Source organism: Bufo bufo, chromosome 2, assembly GCF_905171765.1.
Source record: "Bufo bufo chromosome 2, aBufBuf1.1, whole genome shotgun sequence".
In the NCBI taxonomy this organism is placed as follows: Eukaryota; Metazoa; Chordata; class Amphibia; order Anura; family Bufonidae; genus Bufo; species Bufo bufo.
The window spans coordinates 689,823,799-689,845,411 of record NC_053390.1 but is presented as its reverse complement, the minus strand read 5'-3'; the positions used below and the strand labels follow the sequence as shown (position 1 = coordinate 689,845,411).

The 21,613-nt window shown below is 43.2% G+C and overlaps 1 protein-coding gene across 1 annotated transcript in view; it reads left to right on the top strand.

The window, feature by feature from the left end:
• Positions 1 to 21,613, top strand: part of HPGD (15-hydroxyprostaglandin dehydrogenase) — a 71,301-nt gene that overhangs the window by 31,636 nt on the left and 18,052 nt on the right. The window contains exons 4-5 of the mRNA XM_040418682.1: positions 4,159 to 4,255; positions 15,580 to 15,656. Coding sequence (XP_040274616.1) covers positions 4,159 to 4,255; positions 15,580 to 15,656 — 174 coding nt within the window. The remainder of the gene's footprint in view (positions 1 to 4,158; positions 4,256 to 15,579; positions 15,657 to 21,613) is intronic.

The following is a 21,613-nucleotide window of genomic DNA, read 5'->3' as shown; positions in this document are numbered from 1 at the left end:
AGAGGGCACCCCTCCCTCCCCATCACCCGCTGCTCTGTTGTGGCAGCGAGTGATGGTTACCATGGCAACCGGACGCCTTCCCAGGCTTCCGGCTGTCCATGGTGCTGATCAGACTTCTGCTAAAAGCAGAAGTCTGATCAGACTAAGTAAAGTGAAAATACAGTACAGTACACTATATAGTGTACTGTGTTGTATTATACAGACATCAGACCCACTGGATGTTCAAGAACCAAGTGGGTCTGGGTAAAAAAAAATGTAAAAAACACATTTATCACTGATTTTAAAAAAATGCACTACACATATTAGGTATCGCCGCGTCCGTAATAACCTGCTCTATAAAAATATCACATGACCTAACCCCTCAGGTGAATACTGTAAAACAAAACGGTGTAAAAAAAGCAATTTTTTGTCACCTTACATCACAAAAAGTGTAATAGCAAGCGACAAAAAGTCATACGCAGCCCAAAATAGTGCCAATCAAACCGTCATCTCATCCCGGAAAAACCATACCCTACCCAAGATAATCGCCCTCAAAAACTGAAAAAACTATGGCTCTCGGACTATGGAGACACTAAAACATGATTTTTTTTCTTTCAAAAATGAATAATTGTGTAAAACTTACATAAATAAAAAAGTGGACATATTAGATATCGCCGCGTCCGTAATAACCTGCTCTATAAAAATACCACATGATCTAACCTGTCAGAGGAATGTTGTAAATAACAAAAAATAAAAACTGTTCCAAAACAGCTATTTCTTGTTACCTTGCCTCACAAAATGTGTAATATACAGCAACCAAAAATCATATGTACCCTAAAATAGTACCAACAAAACTGCCACCCAAAAATGGGGTCACTTTTTGGGAGTTTCTACTCTAGGGGTGCATCAGGGGGGCTTCAAATGGGACATGGTGTCAAAAAAACAGTCCAGCAAAATTTGCCTTTCAAAAACCGTATGGCATTCCTTTCCATCTGCGCCCTGCCGTGTGTCCGTACAGAAGTTTACGACCACATATGGGGTGTTTCTGTAAACTACAGAATCAGGGCCATAAATATAGAGTTTTGTTTGGCTGTTAACCCTTGCTTTGTAACTGGAAAAATTGATTCAAATGGAAAATCTTCCAAAAAAGTGAAATTTTGAAATGTTATCTCTATATTCCATTAATTTTTGTGGAACACCTAAAGGGTTAACACAGTTTGCAAAATCAGTTTTGAATACCTTGAGGCGTGTATATTCTAGAATTGGGTCATTTGGGCTGGTTTCTATTATGTAAGCCTCACAAAGTGACTTCAGATCTGAACTGGTCCTGAAAAAGTGGGTTTTAGATTTCACGATTTGCTTCTAAACTTCTAAGGCCCCTTTCACACGGGCGAGTATTCCGCGCGGATGCGATGCGTGAGGTGAACGCATTGCACCCGCACTGAATACCCACCCATTCATTTCTATAGGGCTGTTCACATGAGCGTTGATTTTCACGCATCACTTGTGCGTTGCGTGAAAATCGCAGCATGCTCTATATTCTGTGTTTTTCACGCAACAAAGGCCCCATAGAAGTGAATGGGGTTGCGTGAAAATCGCAAGCATCCGCAAGCAAGTGCGAATGCGGTGCGATTTTCACGCATGGTTGCTAGGTGACAGTCTATTCACTGTATTATTTTCCCTTATAACATGGTTATAAGGGAAAATAATAGCATTCTGAATACAGAATGCATAGTACAATAGCGCTGGAGGGGTTAAAAAAAATGAACTCACCTTCTCCTCTTGTTCGCGTAGTTCCCGGTCTCTTCTTTACTTCTTTAATGATGAACTACCGGCTAGGACCTGTGGTGACGTCAGATCACATGCTCCAATCACATGGTCCATCACCACGGTGATGGACCATGTGATTGGAGCATGTGATCTGACGTCAACAAAGGTCCTTTAGCCCACAGCTCATCATTAAAGAAGTAAAGAAGAGACCGGGAACTACGCGAACAAGAGCAGAAGGTGAGTTAATTTTTTTATTTATTTTTTAACCCTCAATTGATCACCTACTAAGCATTCTGTATTCAGAATGCTATTATTTTCCCTTATAACCATGTTATAAGGGAAAATAATAACATCTACAGAACACCTAACCCAAGCCCAAACATGCGTGATTTTTCTCACGCGAGTGCAAAATGCATTACAATGTTTTGCACTCGCGCGGAAAAATCGCGGGTGTTCCCACAACGCACCCGCACATTTTCCCGCAACGCCCGTGTGAAAGAGGCCTAAGCCTTGTAACGTCCACAAAAAATAAAATGGCATTCCCAAAATGATCCAAACATAAAGTAGACATATGGGGAATGTAAATTAATAACTATTTTTGGAGGTATTACTATGTATTATAGAAGTAGAGAAATTGAAACTTGGACATTTGATAATTTTTCCAAATTTTGGGTAAATTTTGAATTTTTTTATAAATAAAAATGAATTTTTTTACTCCATTTTACCAGTGTGATGAAGTACAATATGTGACGAAAAAACTATCTCGGAATGACACGGGTCAGATTTGCAAAAAATGGCCTGGTCCTTAAGTTTAAATATGGCCGTGTCCTTAAGGGGTTAATGACGATTAAGTATTTTATTGACTGGTTGGTGTACATTTTTCTATTGTATCGGAGTCTGTAGTTTTTGGGTTGGCAGCTGCACAGATTTTCTTGTTTTGTACGCCCAGTTTAGGGGTACAACAATTACACAAATATTCCATTTTCGTTTACAGTATTAGTGAAAAATAGTTCATTGCTTTTGTCCAGTTGCTGCAATTTTTACAAATAATTTCATTTGTCAAAATGTCTAAAAAATATCTGCTTATTAGATGAGTTTTTTTCTGTGATTACTATGGTTTTTAACAGAAATGCTCATGCAGTTTGTCACGGGGTGAACAAGGGATTGGGAACCCTAAATTCCACCTGTCCCTGCCTACTTGCACGAGCACCCTAAGTGGCAGACCATAACTGGTTATAGTCCTTGCTTATTTTCCTGCTGGGGCTTACCAGGGAAAAGCAGAGGGAAAAAACAAAGTGACAGGCAGGCACACAAATACTGAGAAAAACCCGGAACCAAAGTACTCAGAGCCAAACATACCGGATCAAAACCAAGAGAGAACAATGAATCCAAAACAGATCACTAAACAATACCAAAAGCCAAGGTCATTCACGAGCAGTCATATCCAGGTCCAAATACGTCAGGCAGAAGCAAGTCCAAGAACCAAGCCAGGGTCAAGCCAGGGGATGCAGAAAAACCAAATCAGAATCCAAGAATCTTAGTCAAAAGGAGCAGCCAAAGTCAGAAGTCAAGAGATAACAATCCACAATCCAAAGTGCTGGTGAGGTATATAGAACCATTTAGAGGCAATCTGTAACCAGCAGATTGCCTGTTTAAAGATCCCACACTTCTTGGTCAAACAATGCACTGCCTGGTCACGTGACGCGGTCAGCGTTACATCACCTATGATGTAAGAATATGATGCAGGATCAAACTGTCTCCCTGGCAACTGGACGCTGGCAGGTACGTGGAGAATCGCGTATGCTGTTGCTGGTAGTGACACAGTTGCTTACCTCATGTGCATCTTCCATGTGCTTTTTTTTTCAATTTGGTCTTTCCTGACCCATTTTTACCATGTAAACAAACTACCATGGTTTATTTCCATCCTGTATGTAATAATTCCTGTTGCTGTATTCAACGAAACCCATGATGCAATTCTCCTTCCTCTTTCTCAGCTCAAGCACGGCTCCTAACAACACCCCACTAGTTTATAGCTCCTCCCACCCAGCTAGTCAGATAGACACTCCCCTATCACTCACTGTCTCTGTATGGACAAAACATCACCGGAAGTATGAAGGGGGTGCATAGACATAGTCATGTGACCACAGCCGAGAACAGAAGATAGGAGCAATAAAAGTAAAATAAATAAATTACAAAATTATAGCTAGCTTCATAAATTCTTATGTTAAAGGATGTTGATGGAAACTGGAAAACCCCTTTTCAATTTATAAGCATTCTTTTTCATTTCAGCTATATGTGAACTTTATGTAACCTTTGGATGTTAGTTTTTAAATTATAACTTGGAGTTTCTTACTGATCTATTTTAGATGCAATAGAAGCATTTCTGATATTCCATGCTTTCTGTTTCAGATCTCAGTTATCAGAGGAACTTATATCGGCTTAGAACTTATGAACAAAAAGAATGGCGGTCAAGGAGGCGTTATAATAAACATATCATCTCTGGCAGGTAAGATATTGAATCTGTAACATCATAATGTCTAATTACGTATAGCCTTTGGTGAATTACTACTGTATTCATATCTGTGTATTTAAAAACAATTTAAAATAGGAATCCGAAGTGGGCTTTGGTACTGGCTGGTACCTCGGTCCACTTCGGATTTCTATTTTAAATTGTTTTTAAATAAGCACATATGAATACAGTAGTAATTCACCAAAGTGTTGTGCAACTTTGGCTGAGACCAAGTTTGGCTCCACTGGGCCAATACATTTTAGGGCTGTACAGAAACAGCATTAACATCGAAGTATTTGAACGAATCGACTTCAGATCTATGATCCGATGGTCAATTCGCTCAGGCCTAGTTGCCATCAAGAAATGCTGGGATATTGACTATCATGACTGGTCAAAAATAAAAATTCTAATTTTGGTCAGAATTACTGTAGGTAGCTTTCAGAGTTTTAATTTTCACATTGTAGCCAAAACACCAAGACCTCCCATGGCTTAACTCAACCAGACATACAGCACTGTGCAAATGTTTTAGGCAGCTATGGAAAAAGTGCTGCAAAGTTTTTTGGTGTACTCATGACTACTCTAGTGTTACTCTAGAAGTTACTCTTCTAAAACTATCCTCAGTTCAACTCTTATCAAGTTGCTACACTCATCGTTAAAGGTCATGTTACATAAAACTTTGGAGCAAAGTCAACACTACTAAACAGCAGATTTTCTTGGATTACAGTACTGTGTACAGATGTCACTGTTAAGTGTGAGTGTGTCCTGCAGATAATTTCACAAGGCATAATAAGAGTTTAATCTGCCATTAAACTATTCAGGTTGGGATACTATATATATAACCTGTGCAGCTTCCTACTGTACATTATATTGTATATAAGGGTTTGACAATTGCTTCTCCGGCAGTGCTATAGACCGCCCACTTGTGCCGGTGATGTCACCAGGCTGACTGCTAGGTGGAAGTCTCCGCTTAGCATAATGATGTGAAGCCCGGTACGTCACCGGCAGTAAACAAACAGAGGCTTCAACTGCGCAATGCGGCTTGACAAGGGGGAGCATCGGAGCAAGGAAATGCTCCACTCATCTATAGTAAAATAATAAAGAAGAGCTTATATCCGGCTTTAGCCCTGAATGCGGAGAACCGTTTTAAGGGCTTAAAGATTAGGGACAGTTGAGATGACAAATATGTAATAAGCAGTGGACTGAAGGGGATGAATACCTTTTCTTAGTGCTGTATCAAAAATGTAATGTTTTGGTAGGTCTGTTCATACTTCATAGCACTATCACTAACCAAATGCAGACGCTAGAGATTCTACAAATGTTACTTAACTTGCCTTTTTATTCTGGGCAGTCTTGTAAGAAGCTCATGACTCAAAGTAAACATAACTAATCGGCAAAAAATAATTACAGTGAAAATATCATTCACGTAGTACATCATGACGGTTGGCAGATCCGCACACTGACCATAGTTATCACTTATTATTAAAGGGATTCTGTCACCAGATTTAACCCTATTAAGCTAGCTGACATTAGCGATGTGCTAATGTCAGCTAAACCTAACTAGTCTATTCCTACTTTTATCTATGCCCCCGTTACGCCAGAAATCTAACTTTTATAATATGCTAATTAGCCTCTAGGAGCAGGGGGGGCATTGTTCCTGCTCCTAGAGGCTAATTAGCATATTATAAAAGTTAGATTTCTGGCGTAACGGGGGCATAGATAAAAGTAGGAATAGGCTAGTTAGGTTTAGCTGACATTAGCACATCGCTAATGTCAGCCAGCTCAATAGGGTTAAATCTGGTGACAGAAACCCTTTAAGGAAATGAAACTCCTCAACAGTGACTGTAGATGACCGACTAGCTGACATGATTCCATTACTCATTATTGACATTATACAGTCTATTTTTATCCAGAGCCCTTTTATCCAAATTCTACTGTAAGGGTGTTTTCTGGGTTAAGGATACTGACCCTGTCCTCAAGATAGTCCATCAATATCAGATTAGTGGGGGTCCAACTCTTGGCACCTCTGCTGTTCAGCTGCTTGAAGGGGCCGTAGTGCTCCTGTGAGTGTTTTAGGTCCCTTTCACACGGGCGAGAATTCCACCAATGAACGCATTGCACCCGCACTGAATCCGGACCCATTCACTTCAATGGGGTTGTGCACATGAGGGGTGATTTTCACGCATCATTTGTGCATTGCGTGAAAATCGCAGCAGGTTCTATATTCAGCGTTTTTCGCAAGAATCCGTAAGCAAGTGTGGATGCGGTGCAATTTTCATGCATGGTTGCTAGGAGATGATAGGGATGAGCAACCCTGGACCCCATTAAAGTAAATTCACTGTATTATTTTTCCTTATAACATGGTTATAAGGGAAAATAATAGCATTCTTAATACAGAATGCTTACTAAAATGTGGATTGAGGGGTTAAAAAATAAAAACAATTAACTCACCTCATCCACTTGATCGTGCAGCCGGCATCGTCTTCTTTCTTCTTCTTTGAGGACCTGTGATGACGTAATCGCACTCACACGTGGTGAGCGTGGTGACGTCCGTGCAGGGGTTCTGCTGAATGAAGATAGAAGGATCTACTATCTTCATTCAGCAGGACCTGCGCTGACGTCACAGCGCTCACCAGGTGCTGAGCACGATTACCTCATCAAAGGTCCTTTTGCAGGTCCTCAAAGAAGAAGAAAGAAGACGATGCCGGCTGCACGATCAAGTGGATGAGGTGAGTTAATTGTTTTTATTTTTTAACCCCTTAAGCCACATTTTAGTAAGCATTCTGTATTAAGAATGCTGTTATTTTCCCTTATAACCATGTTATAAGGGAAAATAATAAAATATACCGAACACCTAACCCAAACCTGAACTTCAGTGAAGAAGTCCGGGTTCGGGTCTGGGTACCACAGTCAGTTTTGTATCACGCGCGTGCAAAACGCATTGCACCCACGCGATAAAAACTGAACATCGGAATGCAATTGCAGTCAAAACTGACTGCAATTGCGTACCTACTTGCACGATTTTTCCTGATCGCAGACGCAACGAATCCGGACCTAATCCGGACACGCTCGTCTGCAAGGGGCCTTAGGGTCTCTTCATTGTTTTCATGGGGCTGTCCACCTGCATGCCATCTACTTAGTAGTGGTGGAACAGGATATTGCAGTTTTGTGGCATTCAAGTAAAGCTGAGATGCTGTGTCTTATTGCCAGACATGCTGCCTATGGTGAAAGAAAAAAGACCTTACTGTTCATAGCAACCTATAGTATCAGAGGAATCAGAGCCCATGTTCTATACTGAACTCTGTTTACCTGCTATGGACAGCTAGGCCACTTTTTATCTGACACAGCGTTGATATGTACATAAAGGTACATTCACACAGCTGTGTATACTTTGTGGTCCACAAACCGTGGATCTGCAAAATACAAATACTGTCCATGTGGCATTCACATTTTTTGTTGACTTCAAAGGGCCTGCAGTCCTCATTTTGCAGCAAAGTCTAGGAGCACATTCTGTCTTTTGCGGAATGAACATATTTATGTGGACAGCACTCGGACAGTATCTGTGTGTCCGTTCTGCAAAAAAAAAAGAACATGTTCTACACTTTGCCACAAAATGGACCATGGATCCATTGAAGTCAAAGGGTCCACTACAAAATGCGGACATTAAACGGAACACATCCGCATTTTGTGGACCACACAACGGATACGGTCGTGTGAATGCTCCGTAAAGCTTATGATGAGCTGTAAATAAGCATGGTGATCTTAAAGTAGCAAACAGGTCACACGCTTTCTGTGTGTCAGCTTCTTGTGTGGGATTAGATTTCAAAAGAATTAGTCATCTCCTGAATAATAGTCAAAAGCTTCCTATTTTGGTTGAGCTTGACCTTAGATACCTCTGTAGACAGCGCAGCAATACGGAAACATACTGTATAACGAGGCAGATTGCAGAGTGCCACTTGGTTATAGATTAAACAATTCTTCTAGAAACCCATTGATATTGTTCTTTATTATAAATCTAGCAGGCTACAACTACAACACAGCAATATGTGATTTGCTTGATGAACTGAAATGGCAGCATTTTTTCTGTATTGACTCAACATTACTGGTTTCGGCTACTGGTGATTTCATTTTCAGAATATATAAAAATGCAAGAAGAAATCCATAAAGTTTAAAACTAGAGCTATCCTTAGATTAGGTCAATAAGATCATAATGGTGGGGGTCCAACTCCCGGAACCCCCCCCCTGCTGGGGCCTCTTCCTTTCACAGTGACGTTGCGTTCATTGGTTACATGGCCTGTGTGCACCTCAGTCCATTTCAAGTGGATGGGCCTCGGTGGAAATACCAAGAGCAGCCACTATAAAATGTGCAGCACTGTGCTTTATAAGCTGCGAGGAGGCCTCTTCAAACAGCTGATTGATGGTGGTGTCGGGAGTTGGATCCCCTCCAATCAGATATTTTTTGGCCTATCCTGAGGAAAACCCTTTTAAAGGACGCCTAGCTGTTATTATACACTGTGCTGCATATTGAAAGTACAGCATTAGGACAAGGCAAGTACAGTATCTCCTAGTGACATGCCATATACCCCCTGGGATACATATACCACAGGTCCAGAAACAAAGACCGAGTCCATATGCATAGTGAAATGTTGAAGGATTTTTTATTGGTATTCACTGGGGACAAAGCTAGGTGTTCTTTATTTTACCAAGGGAAAGTATTTATTTTGGGGTCATGAGTGTATAGATCAGCAGCTCAATAATCAGCCTACCCTGCCATGGCACTATGACTACTTGGTGGTGGGGTACCCTCTTCCAAGAGTGAGTTTTCTACCAGAATAGCGCAGTGCCCCAGAACAGGATACTTGATATACAATGCTACTACAATGACTTGTTATGTACCCAGTATATCTTTTGAATGCATCAGTCAGGATTAGTGACCTGCAGGAAGTTAGGTGTGGGACTAGACCAAAGTTACAGAGAATCACCTTCTCTGAGGATTATCTACTGAAAGACCTCACATTTCTACAGTACTCCAGAAAAAGAGATAAAGGACAGGACCAAGAAGATCCAGAATCTGCATGGCCGAGCATCGGAGTTAGTCAGTAACGTATTTGTTATTTAAGGTTATAGACATTACTGCAGTGAAAGAGGGCAGTTGCTAAAATACTGTTCACACTTGGACACGGTCTGGCCAACTGTATGTTAAGCCCTACATACTTCAGTTGGAAATCCTTTGCGGTGGACCCGGTGGGCAATGCCCACACGATACGGCACTTCATCAATTGCCGTAGCGTAGGGGTCATTTACCTCCTCACTTGTGAGTGCGGAAAGCGATATGTGGGCAAAACCCGAAGGGAACTCCGCAAAATAATGAGCAAACATATAGGAGATATTCGCAACGGGAGGGACACCACAGTAGCTAGACATGTTCTCGCTGCACATGGAGGTCGTACATCAGTACACCTTGTTAACATTACGAGTCCAGGGAAAGTTTCTCTTTCTTTGAGGCTATTTTACCACTACGTCTGATCAAATTCTTGGATGCTTCTATCACCAATTGGACATCCGAGTGACAAGCCCTCCTTATGTGACCACCTCCTTCACCAACTATACGTTGTGAACAAGTGAGGCCTCAACCAAAAAACGGTAAGGCCATTCAGTTTTTTTAGCGTCCCTATAGTTCCGGTACCCCTCAATTGGGAATGGGACATAGGGACTCCACTACTTGTCCTCTATGTGCCTATATCACTGAGTACTTAGGCCTAGGGAGGACCGCATCTAGCCTGGTGTGTTGCCATTTTTGGTATCACACCAATTTAGAGCCTACACATATGTGTCTATTTTTGTTTGTAAGGGGTCTTTTATTCTCGGTCTATGGAGAATCTATATATATTAAAAGCAAAGTTTTAATTTGTTACTGCTCCCCTTCCTTTAGTATTGTTTCAATTTTGAGCAGTATCCAGGAGAACTGCACACGCAGTCATCTATCCTGGGAAGACAACCTATTATTTTTTCTCAGTTGGAAATTACAGCCACTATTGCAAAAATAATAGAGAGACTTTGGAGGGATAGAGGAAAGAGTACTATAATTTCCATCCGACTGTGTTTTGATACCATTGTGTATTACAACTCCCATCCTGCACTTTGGTAAAGAGAGACATTTATTTTCCACATCTGGCCTGGTTACTGACTTCTGCATCATATGCCATTGCACCCTATGCTTTGCATCCGCACCAAACCTATAACATCAAGAGCACTCTTGACTACCATCAGGCAGGAGCAGTTTCGGACTGGGGTACCTAGGGCCCACCAGTGTAACTGATTCTGGAAGCCCACCTTAGGGCTCCTGCACACAAACTTATTTTTTTTCCTTGTCCGTACCACGTTTATTTTTGTGTGGCCTGTATGTGAAACCATTTACTTAAATGGGGCCGCAAAAAAAGGAAATGACTTCATCTGTATTCCGTGTCTGTATGTCCGCATGGCCGTTACGCAAAATGATAGAACATGTCCTATTATTGTCGGCATTACAGAGAAGGATGGGACTGTTCTATTAGAGGCCAGCTGTTCTGTTCCACATAATGTGGAACGCACACACCCAGTATCCATGTTTCGCAGATCCGCAATTTGCAGACTGCAAAACATCCAACAATCGTGTTCATGAGCCCTTACAGTGATAACAGAAATATTAAAGATGAAGTATGATGGTAGATACCCACAGCAAAATGCACAAACATACATGTGGCAGAATTTAGGCTACTTTCACACTTGCAGTAGCAGGGTCCGGCAGGATGTACCGGCGGGGGAACAGCCTGCCACATCTGTGCTAATGCTAGCCCACCGTGACACCGGGAGTCCACTAAAGTTTTTGTCCGGCCGCCTCTCGGAATGTTTGCCCCCATTATAGTGAATGGGGCCGGAGCAGACCTCCGGCGGCACGGTGGGATAGCATAAGCACGGATTTGGCAGACTGTTCCCCCACTGGAATAGCCTGCCGGACCCTGCTACCGCAAGTGTGAAAGTAGCCTTACACATATATGGATATCCTGCTTTTAAGTCAGTCAGAAACATGCAGTTCCTATCACACAGAGGAAACATGCAATGCACGCACCAAGACATTTTTTGCCTAACCCTATTAAGTGTAGCACACTTAAAGGGGCTGCCTCACATCAACAAATGGCATTTATTACTAAAGTATTCTGATTCTCCATATTGGCTCTTTTCCATCACATTACACACAGCTCGTATCCATGGTTTTGACCTCTCTGCAATCCAGCAGTGATGGCCGTGCTTGCACACTATAGGTAAAGGTGTTGGCCTATGCGCACTTCCAGCCTTTCCCTATAGTGTATAAGCACGGCCACCACTGCTGGATTACAGGGTGGTCGTAACCACGTATACGTGCTGTGTATAATGTGATAGAAAGGAGGCAATATGGATAATAACAATATATTAGTAAGTGCCTTGTATTAACCGTCTCCACATGATAAATGACATTCACTGAAGTGAGACGACCCCTTTAACCCCTTTAAGCATAAACGTCTGGCATGAAATTGATTAAATCTTAACCTCCTCAGATCGCACATAATCTACAGTATATTTAAAAGGGTTGTCCTACCATAATGACCTATCGCCTGTCTACAGGATAGATGATAAATATCAGATTGCTGGGGGTCTGACTGCTGGAACACCCACTGATCATGAAAAAGGGGGTCCTGAGACATTCAATTACATTACAGCCAATCTATGTACAGTACACCAGGGTCTTAAAGGGGTTGTCTCACTTCAGTAAGTGGCATTTATCATGTAGAGAAAGTTATTATGAGCAACTTACTAATATACTGTTATTATCCATATTGCTTCCTTTGCTGGCTGGATTCATTTTGCCATCACATTATACACTGCTTGTTTCCATGGTTACAGACCACCCTGCAATCCAGCAGTGGTGGTCGTGCTTGCACACTATAGGCAAAAGTGTCAGCCTCTCTGGTGGCCGGGACCATGGGACCACACATAGGCTAGTGCTCCACTGATGGATTACAGGGTGGTCGTAACCATGGAAACGAGCAGTGTATAATGTGATGGAAAAATGAATATATTAGTAAGTGGCTTGTATTAACTTTCCCTACATGATAAATCCGACTTACTGAAGTGAGATAACCCCTTTAAGACCACGTTCCCTTGATCATGGTGGTCCCAGAAGTCAGACCCCCACCAATCAGACATTTATCACCTGTCGTGTCATAGCTGTTTCACCTTTTCACATTCCCTATCCTTAAAGGTTTTCTTTGGGTGTAAAAAAAAAATATTAATTAAATTTTTAATTTTAAATCTGGCCCAAACTATGTGTCAAACTAAAATAGAAATGCTCACCTTTTAAAGGGCCTGTGTCCACTTTTCTAGTTATCCTCTATGCACAGGATCGGGGTTAACTAAGTGATCCGTGGGGGTCTGAACACTGGAGCCCCCACTGATCCCCCTTCTTGACTGAGTGGCAGGTCGAGCATATGCCCTGCCTCTCCATACATTCTCTATGGGGTCGCAGTACAGCACTGGCTATTTCCAGTGGTCCGAAAGAGAATGAATGGAGCAGCAGGGCGTATGTGTGGCCTGTCACACCATAAAAAGGGGGAACAGGACCCGTTCCTGGGATCAGTGGGGGTTGCAGAAACGGACCCCACTATTCATATAGTTATGCCCTATGGTGTGGAGAGGATACCTTGAAAACCTGCACAATGCCTTTAAATCCTCCACCACCAGTATCTCTTTACATGGCAGCAGTGATGCCTGTAAATACGGAATATCATCACTACCACCATGTAAACCATACATGTCAATACTGGAGAATATGATGCACTGTGCAGAATTTTTCGGGCATAAGTCCAACCCCCTTTGCAGGTCACAACCTTTAACAAAGCCCAAGCAAAGGTGCTAGAGAAGCAACGTGAGCAAAGGGCACAAACGGAGGGTCATAACTGAAGTAGAGACATTAGGGTCACCTGAGGCAGTGTAATAGTGGGGATCCTGGAGCAGGGGTAACTGGAGAAGAGGCAATATTAGCGGTGCATTTAGAGTGGGTGCATCTGGAGCTGGGGCACTTATGGGGTTGCACCTAAAGCAGAGGCATTAGGGTCACCTGAGGCAGGATAATAGTGGGGATCCTGGAGCAGCTGCAGGGGTATTAGGGGGGCAACTGGAGAAGATTCAATATTAGGGGTGATTTTTTTGGAGTAGGGGCATTGGGGGGCATCTGGAGCTGTGGCACTTATGGGGGTGCACCTAAAGCAGAGGCATTGGGGGGACCTAAGGCAGAGTCCCCCCAATGCCACTCTCAACTCCGCAGAGAGCAGCACACATTCATAGATCTGTGTCTGCTATAAACAAATCCCCTATTTCCCCCTTACAGTCTCCTACAGCTCACTACTGTCACACACCTGAGAAAACAGCCCAGCACCGCAGAAGAGTCCTTCTCTCCAGCAACCACAGTTTCCTGACAGCAGGGAGGGCAGGAGGAGGCAGACACCTCCTCTCCTTCACAGTCAGCAGCCCCATAAGTCTAGAAGATACTGCAGGGCCTCCTCTACAATGTACAGCAGTAAAAGGCGGCATCACTGTGCGATACTGCCATCTAGTGGTTACAATAATTCTCTCCTAAGAAAGGAGAAATAATTGCTCCTCCATCTTATCTCGGGGGCAGGAGACTGGGGGCCTATCGAGGAATCCCCCGCCTCCACATTCGGCCAGTCTGAGCCTGGGCAGGGGCCCCAACATCAGGGTGTGCCTTGAGGGAAGAAAGGTTGTGCCTTCCTTTTACTGCCGTGGCCCTAGGGAGCATCATAAGGATTGCTACTGTGATTGACTGTTACAGATAAAGCCACTACCACTCCCATCCTCCGCTCTGCTCCTTGCAGCTTGCGGCAAAACTTTAGTTCTGTCTCTTACTGCTGATGCCAGTGGTTCCCTGGGCTTCTTGTGAGCATGTCCCTGGGCATCACATGTTATGTTAGATATCGTAAAGTACAATAAACCAGACCGTCTATCTTCCCTTACATATTTCTATATAATAACCTGCATGCATACAATTGCATGATTATGAGTGGCTATTGAAGTTAGAAAGACTTAAAGGGGCTCTCTAGGCTTTCTGTTTTGTTTTGATTTTACAAAACCCAACTTTAAATTTTTTTTTTTTTTTTTTAACAATACTCTAGTCTTCCAGTGCATTTACTATTATGCAGATGAACAGGAAGACTAGGGAACAAATCTGGTTGGAAGAGCCCTCAGCCTGTGTCAGTGCAGTGGAGACACCAGCATCACAGAAGGGTAAGTATGAACCAGACTATCTTTCTTCCGTGGGACAGAAGAAAGGTCAGGTTCTGCGAAAATCCCAGAGACGGAGATATAAAAATAGGAAACTGTGGTGGAGATTTATTAACCTGGCTAAAAGAAAAACTGCCTTTGTTGCCTAAAGCAACCAATCACAGCACAGCTTTCATTTTGTATTAGTTGCTCTGTGATAGCTTGCTGTGCCTGGTTTAACCAGTTTTCATCAAACAGCCCCATTACGCGTTTGCACCAAAAGAGGGCAAATGCCTGAGTGAAGCCTGACCCAGTGTTAGGTCGTAAATGGATACTTTCGAGGGGTTAACGTTATACTATTCAGCGATATTCATTTTCCAACTATATAACAGAATTTGCTTGCTAGATATAGGCTATATTACTATAATCCTTTATCTTCCCTTGAAAAGAAACTGTATTTTTGAGCATTGCAGATCAGTGTGTATTTAATGGCGTCGTCACCTGTTTATATTACTAGTTATACTGGTGTAGACTTGTAAAGATGAGGTGCATAAAATACGGAATAATCCTGCAGAACTGTAATGTGCCTGCAATGTATGTGAGCCTGTGAAAAGCCACAATCTTCAAGCCTTAAGCACACTACTTGTATCTTATCAGCTGGAAACAACATTTCCTACAGCAAACCCCCAGTGCAAGTTTAAAACGCAATAGCCTTTCCTTCCTCCCAAATAATATAGTCTGGAAAATTACATCTTCGCTCGTTGCTAGAGTGCAAATGAAAGTTGAATATGTATTTGTCGGTGCAATGAAATTTCGAATGCATTTGACTGGGTCTAGTAAATTGGCCTGTCATGTACATTATCTTAGATGGCTGTCTCAGTCTGCTGGTAAAATAAAGTGCCGTCTGCAGTCATTCAAGGTTATTTGGAATGATCAGGGTATGTCAGTAATCCCCTTGTATCACTGTGACCGAAAAGCAAGACTTGGTAGTATGTTATTGACTGAAATGATATTTATTATCTTTATCAAAGGACTTACCCCTGCCGCCTACCAGCCAGTGTACTCTGCTTCCAAGCATGGCGTAATTGGATTCACAAGATCAATAGCGGTGAGTATAATGCAGTATAGAAATGATTATTCATCACATTGTGTTTCTGTATTTATCTAGTCACTATTCTGCATGTGCATACACTGTGAGGTCGCCAGGCTATATTGCTTGCTCAATGTGGTTTTGTCTATATACAATACCCGCTTTACTATTTGTGTTTTGTCCTGCAAATTAGTTCTCCAAAAGGAAGAACACTGCCTCTCTAATGCCCTCTATAGGTATTTACCCTGTAAGTAAATGTCCAACCTGTTAACACTGAGGCATGACTGAACTGCGGCTTAACTTTTATCGGAGTCATTGCTCTTCGTCAGAGCAGGATGGGTAATGGTTGGCTGGATGAGATGCCTTTGATGGCTCTCTAGGATGGGCTTCCTTGCAGAGATCTAGCTGGCATAATGGGCCTTACCAGCAATGGGGCAACTATGCAAATAAGCTCTCCTCCAGAAGGAGGAACACTGTCTCTCTAATGCCCCCTATAGGTATTTACCCTGTAAGTAAATGTCCAACCTGTTAACACTGAGGCATGACTGAACTGCGGCTTAACTTTTATCGGAGTCATTGCTCTTCGTCAGAGCAGGATGGGTAATGGTTGGGCTGGATGAGATGCCTTTGATGGCTCTCTAGGATGGGCTTCCTTGCAGAGATCTAGCTGGCATAATGGGCTTTACTAGCAATGGGGCAACTATGCAAATTAGCCCTCCTCCAGAAGGAAGAAAACTGTCTCTCTAATGCCACCTGCAGGAAGCTACTCTGTAAATCAATGTCTGACCCATTAAAGTGCTGTAAAACATTACTAGGGGGATCAGTCAAAATAGAGACGGCCATCTGTAGACAGCTGTTTCAATTAAGGGGTTGTCTAGGCTTCTACTATTGATGGCCTATGGTCTTTGCAGTAGACAGCAGCAGCGGACAGGAAGAGAGAAGGGAGATGGCATGTTCACACTGCACGTGCCATCTCTTCTTACAGCTGATCGGCGGGGGTGCTGGGTGTCGGACCTCCGCTGATCTGATATTGATGACCTATCCTGAGTAGTAAAAGCCTGGACAACCCTTTAAGACTCCCTGCTCTATCTCCGCAAGAAGAATGAGAGTAAGAGAAGAGTAATCTGCTGCCAGATATCTCTGGCGGTGGCTTATCCTTCAGGAGAACATGTGATCCTTCTGTTCCCTGATGTCATCTGTGGGGGGGAGAGTCAGGAGCTCCCCATATATAATATATTGAATGATCTCACCGAAAGGGTCGGGTTTAGTCAACAATAGAAGTCTAATGTGTATATGTGTCAGAAATATGTGTAAGACTTATATTGTGTAATATTTTCTATAATTTGAAGTATTTTATTTGTGTGAATCAAATATAGAGAGACGGGTGTATGAATGTATATGGACATATCTGAATGGTATGCACACCATTAGTATGCATCAAGTTCTTTAGTCTTACTTTGATTCAAACATATAAAGGTCTTTGAGTATCCTGTATCTCTTACAGATGCTAAACGGGAAGTGTGGGGGGAGGGGTGTAAACATAGGTCACAGATGGGCAAATAATGGCAAACTGCCATACAGTGCCAAATAACTGGTTGCCCAAGAATTTGTTTTTACATACTGTATGAGGAGTATGAACAAAAGATTATTGGATAACAGAGATACTTGGACTCTTAGGGGTTCATTTATTAAGACCAGCATTTTAGACGCCGATCTCAATAACCCCTGTACGTGGCAGTGGAATCCGCCGAAGTTATGAAGAGGAGCCAGCCTCTACATTACTTCAGTGTATCCATCGTCGGTCTAAATGTAAGCCAGTAAGCCTAAAACAGGCATAGAAAACTATGAATGAGACGGGCCTGCCAGTCCATCCCCTTCCTCCCCCATGAGACACCAACTTTTTTAGACCTGGTACGAGCGGAGAAAAGTCGCAGGTTGCGGCACAACTAACTGCGCAACCATATGGGCAGCTGTATTCACTTTCTCCTCCATATTTCTTGATATTTCAAGACTCTTACAATTCAATACTGTAGCTATAACATGTATAACTCCTGCATCATGTGCAACTTCCAATATCAGGTATCTTTTCTATAACCATACTTGTGCAATCATTGTAATTTGTTGTGAAATTACATACAGCAAAACAGTGTCAAAAGGCCACATTCCATGGTTATCTATTTAGTCACTATGCCCGTGCATGGAGTATTTTAGAGCATCAAAAGATACATTTGGTGGCAAAGATAATGACAGCAGTCATGTTCAGGCCTATACTACACTTCCTGTACTTGATGTTGTGAGAAATTGTGAGACCGCAGAGAAGAAGCAGACCATTGATCACATTTGTTTTTGTTTGGTATAAGGGATCTCTCTGTTGTTCCCTGAGAATATCACAATGGAGAACAGGCTGACACCAGGGGTTTCAGAGAATCAGACCTATAGATACGTATAGAGACATGGGTAGAAGAAAATGGGTCAAACAGAACAAAAGTAGTTAAGAAAGTGGCAACAAGGTAAGCAATGCAGATGTAGCCCAACAGGCATGAGATGAAGGCAGGGCATAAGTCATCAACAGGAACACTACAATCCTCAGGTCAGGGACATCATTGGGTTTTGCACTGTGCACCCAAGATAAAACAGAATTGGCCACATTCAGAGCAGCACTGGAGCTGCTTAAAGGGGTTATCCCCCAAATAAAAAAAAAATATCTGGAATAATGCACACCAATATTTTACAGATGCAAACGACTCTGTTCTCCAGTGTAATTGTCCCCTTTTTTCTCTATTTTTTTTTTTTTCATATCTGGGTGACTTGTCTCTTCCATTTATGTGAATGGGCAGTAGCTCATCTAATGTGACAGTCAAGCACCAACCCAACCCAAGAGTGCATAGCTTTTCCTCCCCTGCATATCTAATAGTCCCTCACACAAAGTCCCAGCGACCACTTATGAATATAGCACTATACTATCCAGTCCACACCCCAATATTTTCCCCCACAGCTATATATTTCTATAAAATTAGAAGTAGGTCTGATTGAATGAAAGGTGTCTAGGCCACTTCACGATGAGATGACTACACTGACACTGAGGGAAGGAAAGGACCAGGGATGCTACAGAGCACGTTAGCACACCACTGAATGCAGAAGGGCGACCAGAATTTCAGTTACAGGAGAAACAGCATGGAAGTGCTACCAGAGTAAATCTGTAATGTACAATACATTGTACATAAGAAAAATGTACATTTTGAAATGACCTATCCATGCAATAACTATACTTTTCATGGGTCAACCCCCTTCCCGAATTTCTTTCTCTACTGTCTGAAAAGAGATATAACTGTATATTTCTATGGATTTAGAAGTAGGGGTGAATGAATGAAAGGGGTCTGCGCCTCTTCATCTTCTTCTTTATAAGATCACTACACTGAGAGGAGGAAAGGAGCAGGAAAACAAATGAACATGTTAGTAAACCACTGATTGCACGAGATGGTGGACCAGGATTTCAACCACAGCAGAAACAACGTGGAGGCGCTACATGAGCAGAAAATGTACTGTACATAAGAAAATGTATTTTTGAAATGCTCTATTCTTTCCATAGTAATACTCTTTTTGGGTAACCCCTTTTATAATTCAAGCAGAAAATGATCATCAGCATCTGCTTACTTCTAGCAAATGTTTATCCTTCCCACACAGTACAGAAACATTTTGGCTCCATGTTTTGAGCCTTTCAAGTGGTTTGAGAAGACTTCAAGATGGAGCTGAAAACTGCTGCATCACATGGACAAAATAAACATTCTCTGGAAGTGAATGCAGTTACACTTTTTCATCATGTTGAGGGAGTGGGACTGGGTGTACTGCTAGGCTCTGATCCCATTGCAGTATTCCAGATCATGCATTCTTACCAAAGGAATATGTGCCAGAAGCATCTCATTAAATGCTGTTAAAGGGCATCTGTCAGCAGATTTGTACCTATGACACTGGCTGACCTGTTACATGTGCGCTTGGCAGCTGAAGGCATCTGTGTTGGTCCCATGTTCATATGTGTCCGCATTACTGAGAAAAATGATGTTTTAATATATGCAAATGAGCCTCTAGGAGCAACATGAAGATTGCTGTTAAACCTAGAGGCTCAGCTCTCTCTGCGACTGCTGCACCCTCTCCTCTTTGATTGACAGGGCCAGGTGTGATGAAGTTTTCACTGCCTGACCCCTGTCAATGAAAGCAGAGAGGGTGCAGAAGTTGCAGAGAGAGCAGAGCCTCTAGGAGTAAGGTCAACACCCCTTTGCTTCTAGAGTATCATTTGCATATAATAAAACATAATTTTTCTCAGTAATGCAGACACATATGAAGATGTGACTGTAACGGAACGCCTAGCACCCCGACTTGGTACTTCCATTGATAGATGCTCCTAGTGCTTCCAGAGGACTCCAAGCACTCCACTTGACACCGTCAGCACTGTAGACCCCACGAACCGCCGAAGCTTGGTGGAGCTCTCGCCGTCTCCTACCCACCCTGGACCTACGACAAGGCTCCAGGCTCCAGTGGGTGAACCTCTCCTAAATGCAGAGAGCAGGAACCATGAACAAGCTCTTACAAGAGCTTATACTCAGGGGAGTATTGTGATATAGCAATCCCCAAGAGTGTAGTTATCCCATTCCCCAAACATGAGCCAAAACTTCATGAAAGTATAAAAACAGGAACTCTCTTTATTTAAACACACAAGCATTGATTTATACACATCTTCCAACAAGGTTACCACCCACAGGATTTTGTAAAAACAGCCAATCACATGCATTTACAGTATTCAAACATTCCCAGCAATTGTACACAAAATCCCCTTCCCTCTGTCTGTAACGCAATCAACAAAATACAATTACCAAACGTAATGGGCTAACTTAATCACTCACAGACAGAAAACACACATTTTTCCCCAAAACACAGAAAACACCTCAAAACCCCACACATCCCCATAATGTATACATCCATGGATAGCTCTGATCTGGGTGAACAACATATCCAAAAATCAACCAGATCCGAGCAGGGGTTCCCGAATTCCATGGAAGTCACATTTGGCCTCTGTCTTCTCCTTCAAAGTAAGTATGGGCCATAATCCTGGGGCAGGAGGCTGGCAAACAGCCCCCTCCAAAACACAGTGGCGAGGTTGGTTTCGCCACACATCTCCCCCTCCCAGGGAAGACTAACCAGATACCTGACCTCACGCCGGTCAGTACCTGAGTTAGTCTGGCAGTCCACCCACAACCCAATACTGGACCTGTTGAATTTTGGGGCCTGACTCTGTTCTGTATGTCCCCAGCTGTTGAGTGGGCATCTGCTACTCCCTGCTTCCTTGTGGTTCGCTAGCTTGGAGCTGTAGGTACTTTGTGGCCAGAGGCCAACTGCGCTCTGCCCAGATGCCAGCTCTTCCGCTGGGGTAGCCAGTGGGGAGTCAGCCTCTGGACAAGAGGATAGGGGAGGGCAGAGGCCGACTGCGCTCTGCCCAGATGCCAGCTCTTCCGCTGGGGTAGCCTGTGGGAAGTCCGGCTCTGGAGAAGAGGATAGGGGAGGGCAGAGGCCGACTGCGCTCTGCCCAGATGCCAGCTCTTCCGCTGGGATGGGGTCAGGGAATCCTGCCCCCAGGACCTTGTTGCGGATCAGCTGTGGAGAGGAGGGATCGTTTACCTCCTCCTCCTGGCATTCCTGCAGGGTTGGTGGCGGATCCGTACCGGCCGTTCATCATCCCGGTAGGCCTGGTGCAGAGACTGCGGTCCCATCTGCACCATCGGAGTTAGGGGTGCTGTCCCCCTGTGGTTGGGGAGAGAGACCGGTTGTCTCCACTCCCCATGATGCTGGTTGTTGCAGGGGTGAGGGACCGACCATCTCCTCCCCCGGGACTCCCAGTGACAGTTGGGGATCTGGGCCGCCTCCCCAGCCACCCTGTTGGGCCGGTGGAGTGACTACGGTCCCATCTCCACCTGCCGACTGGG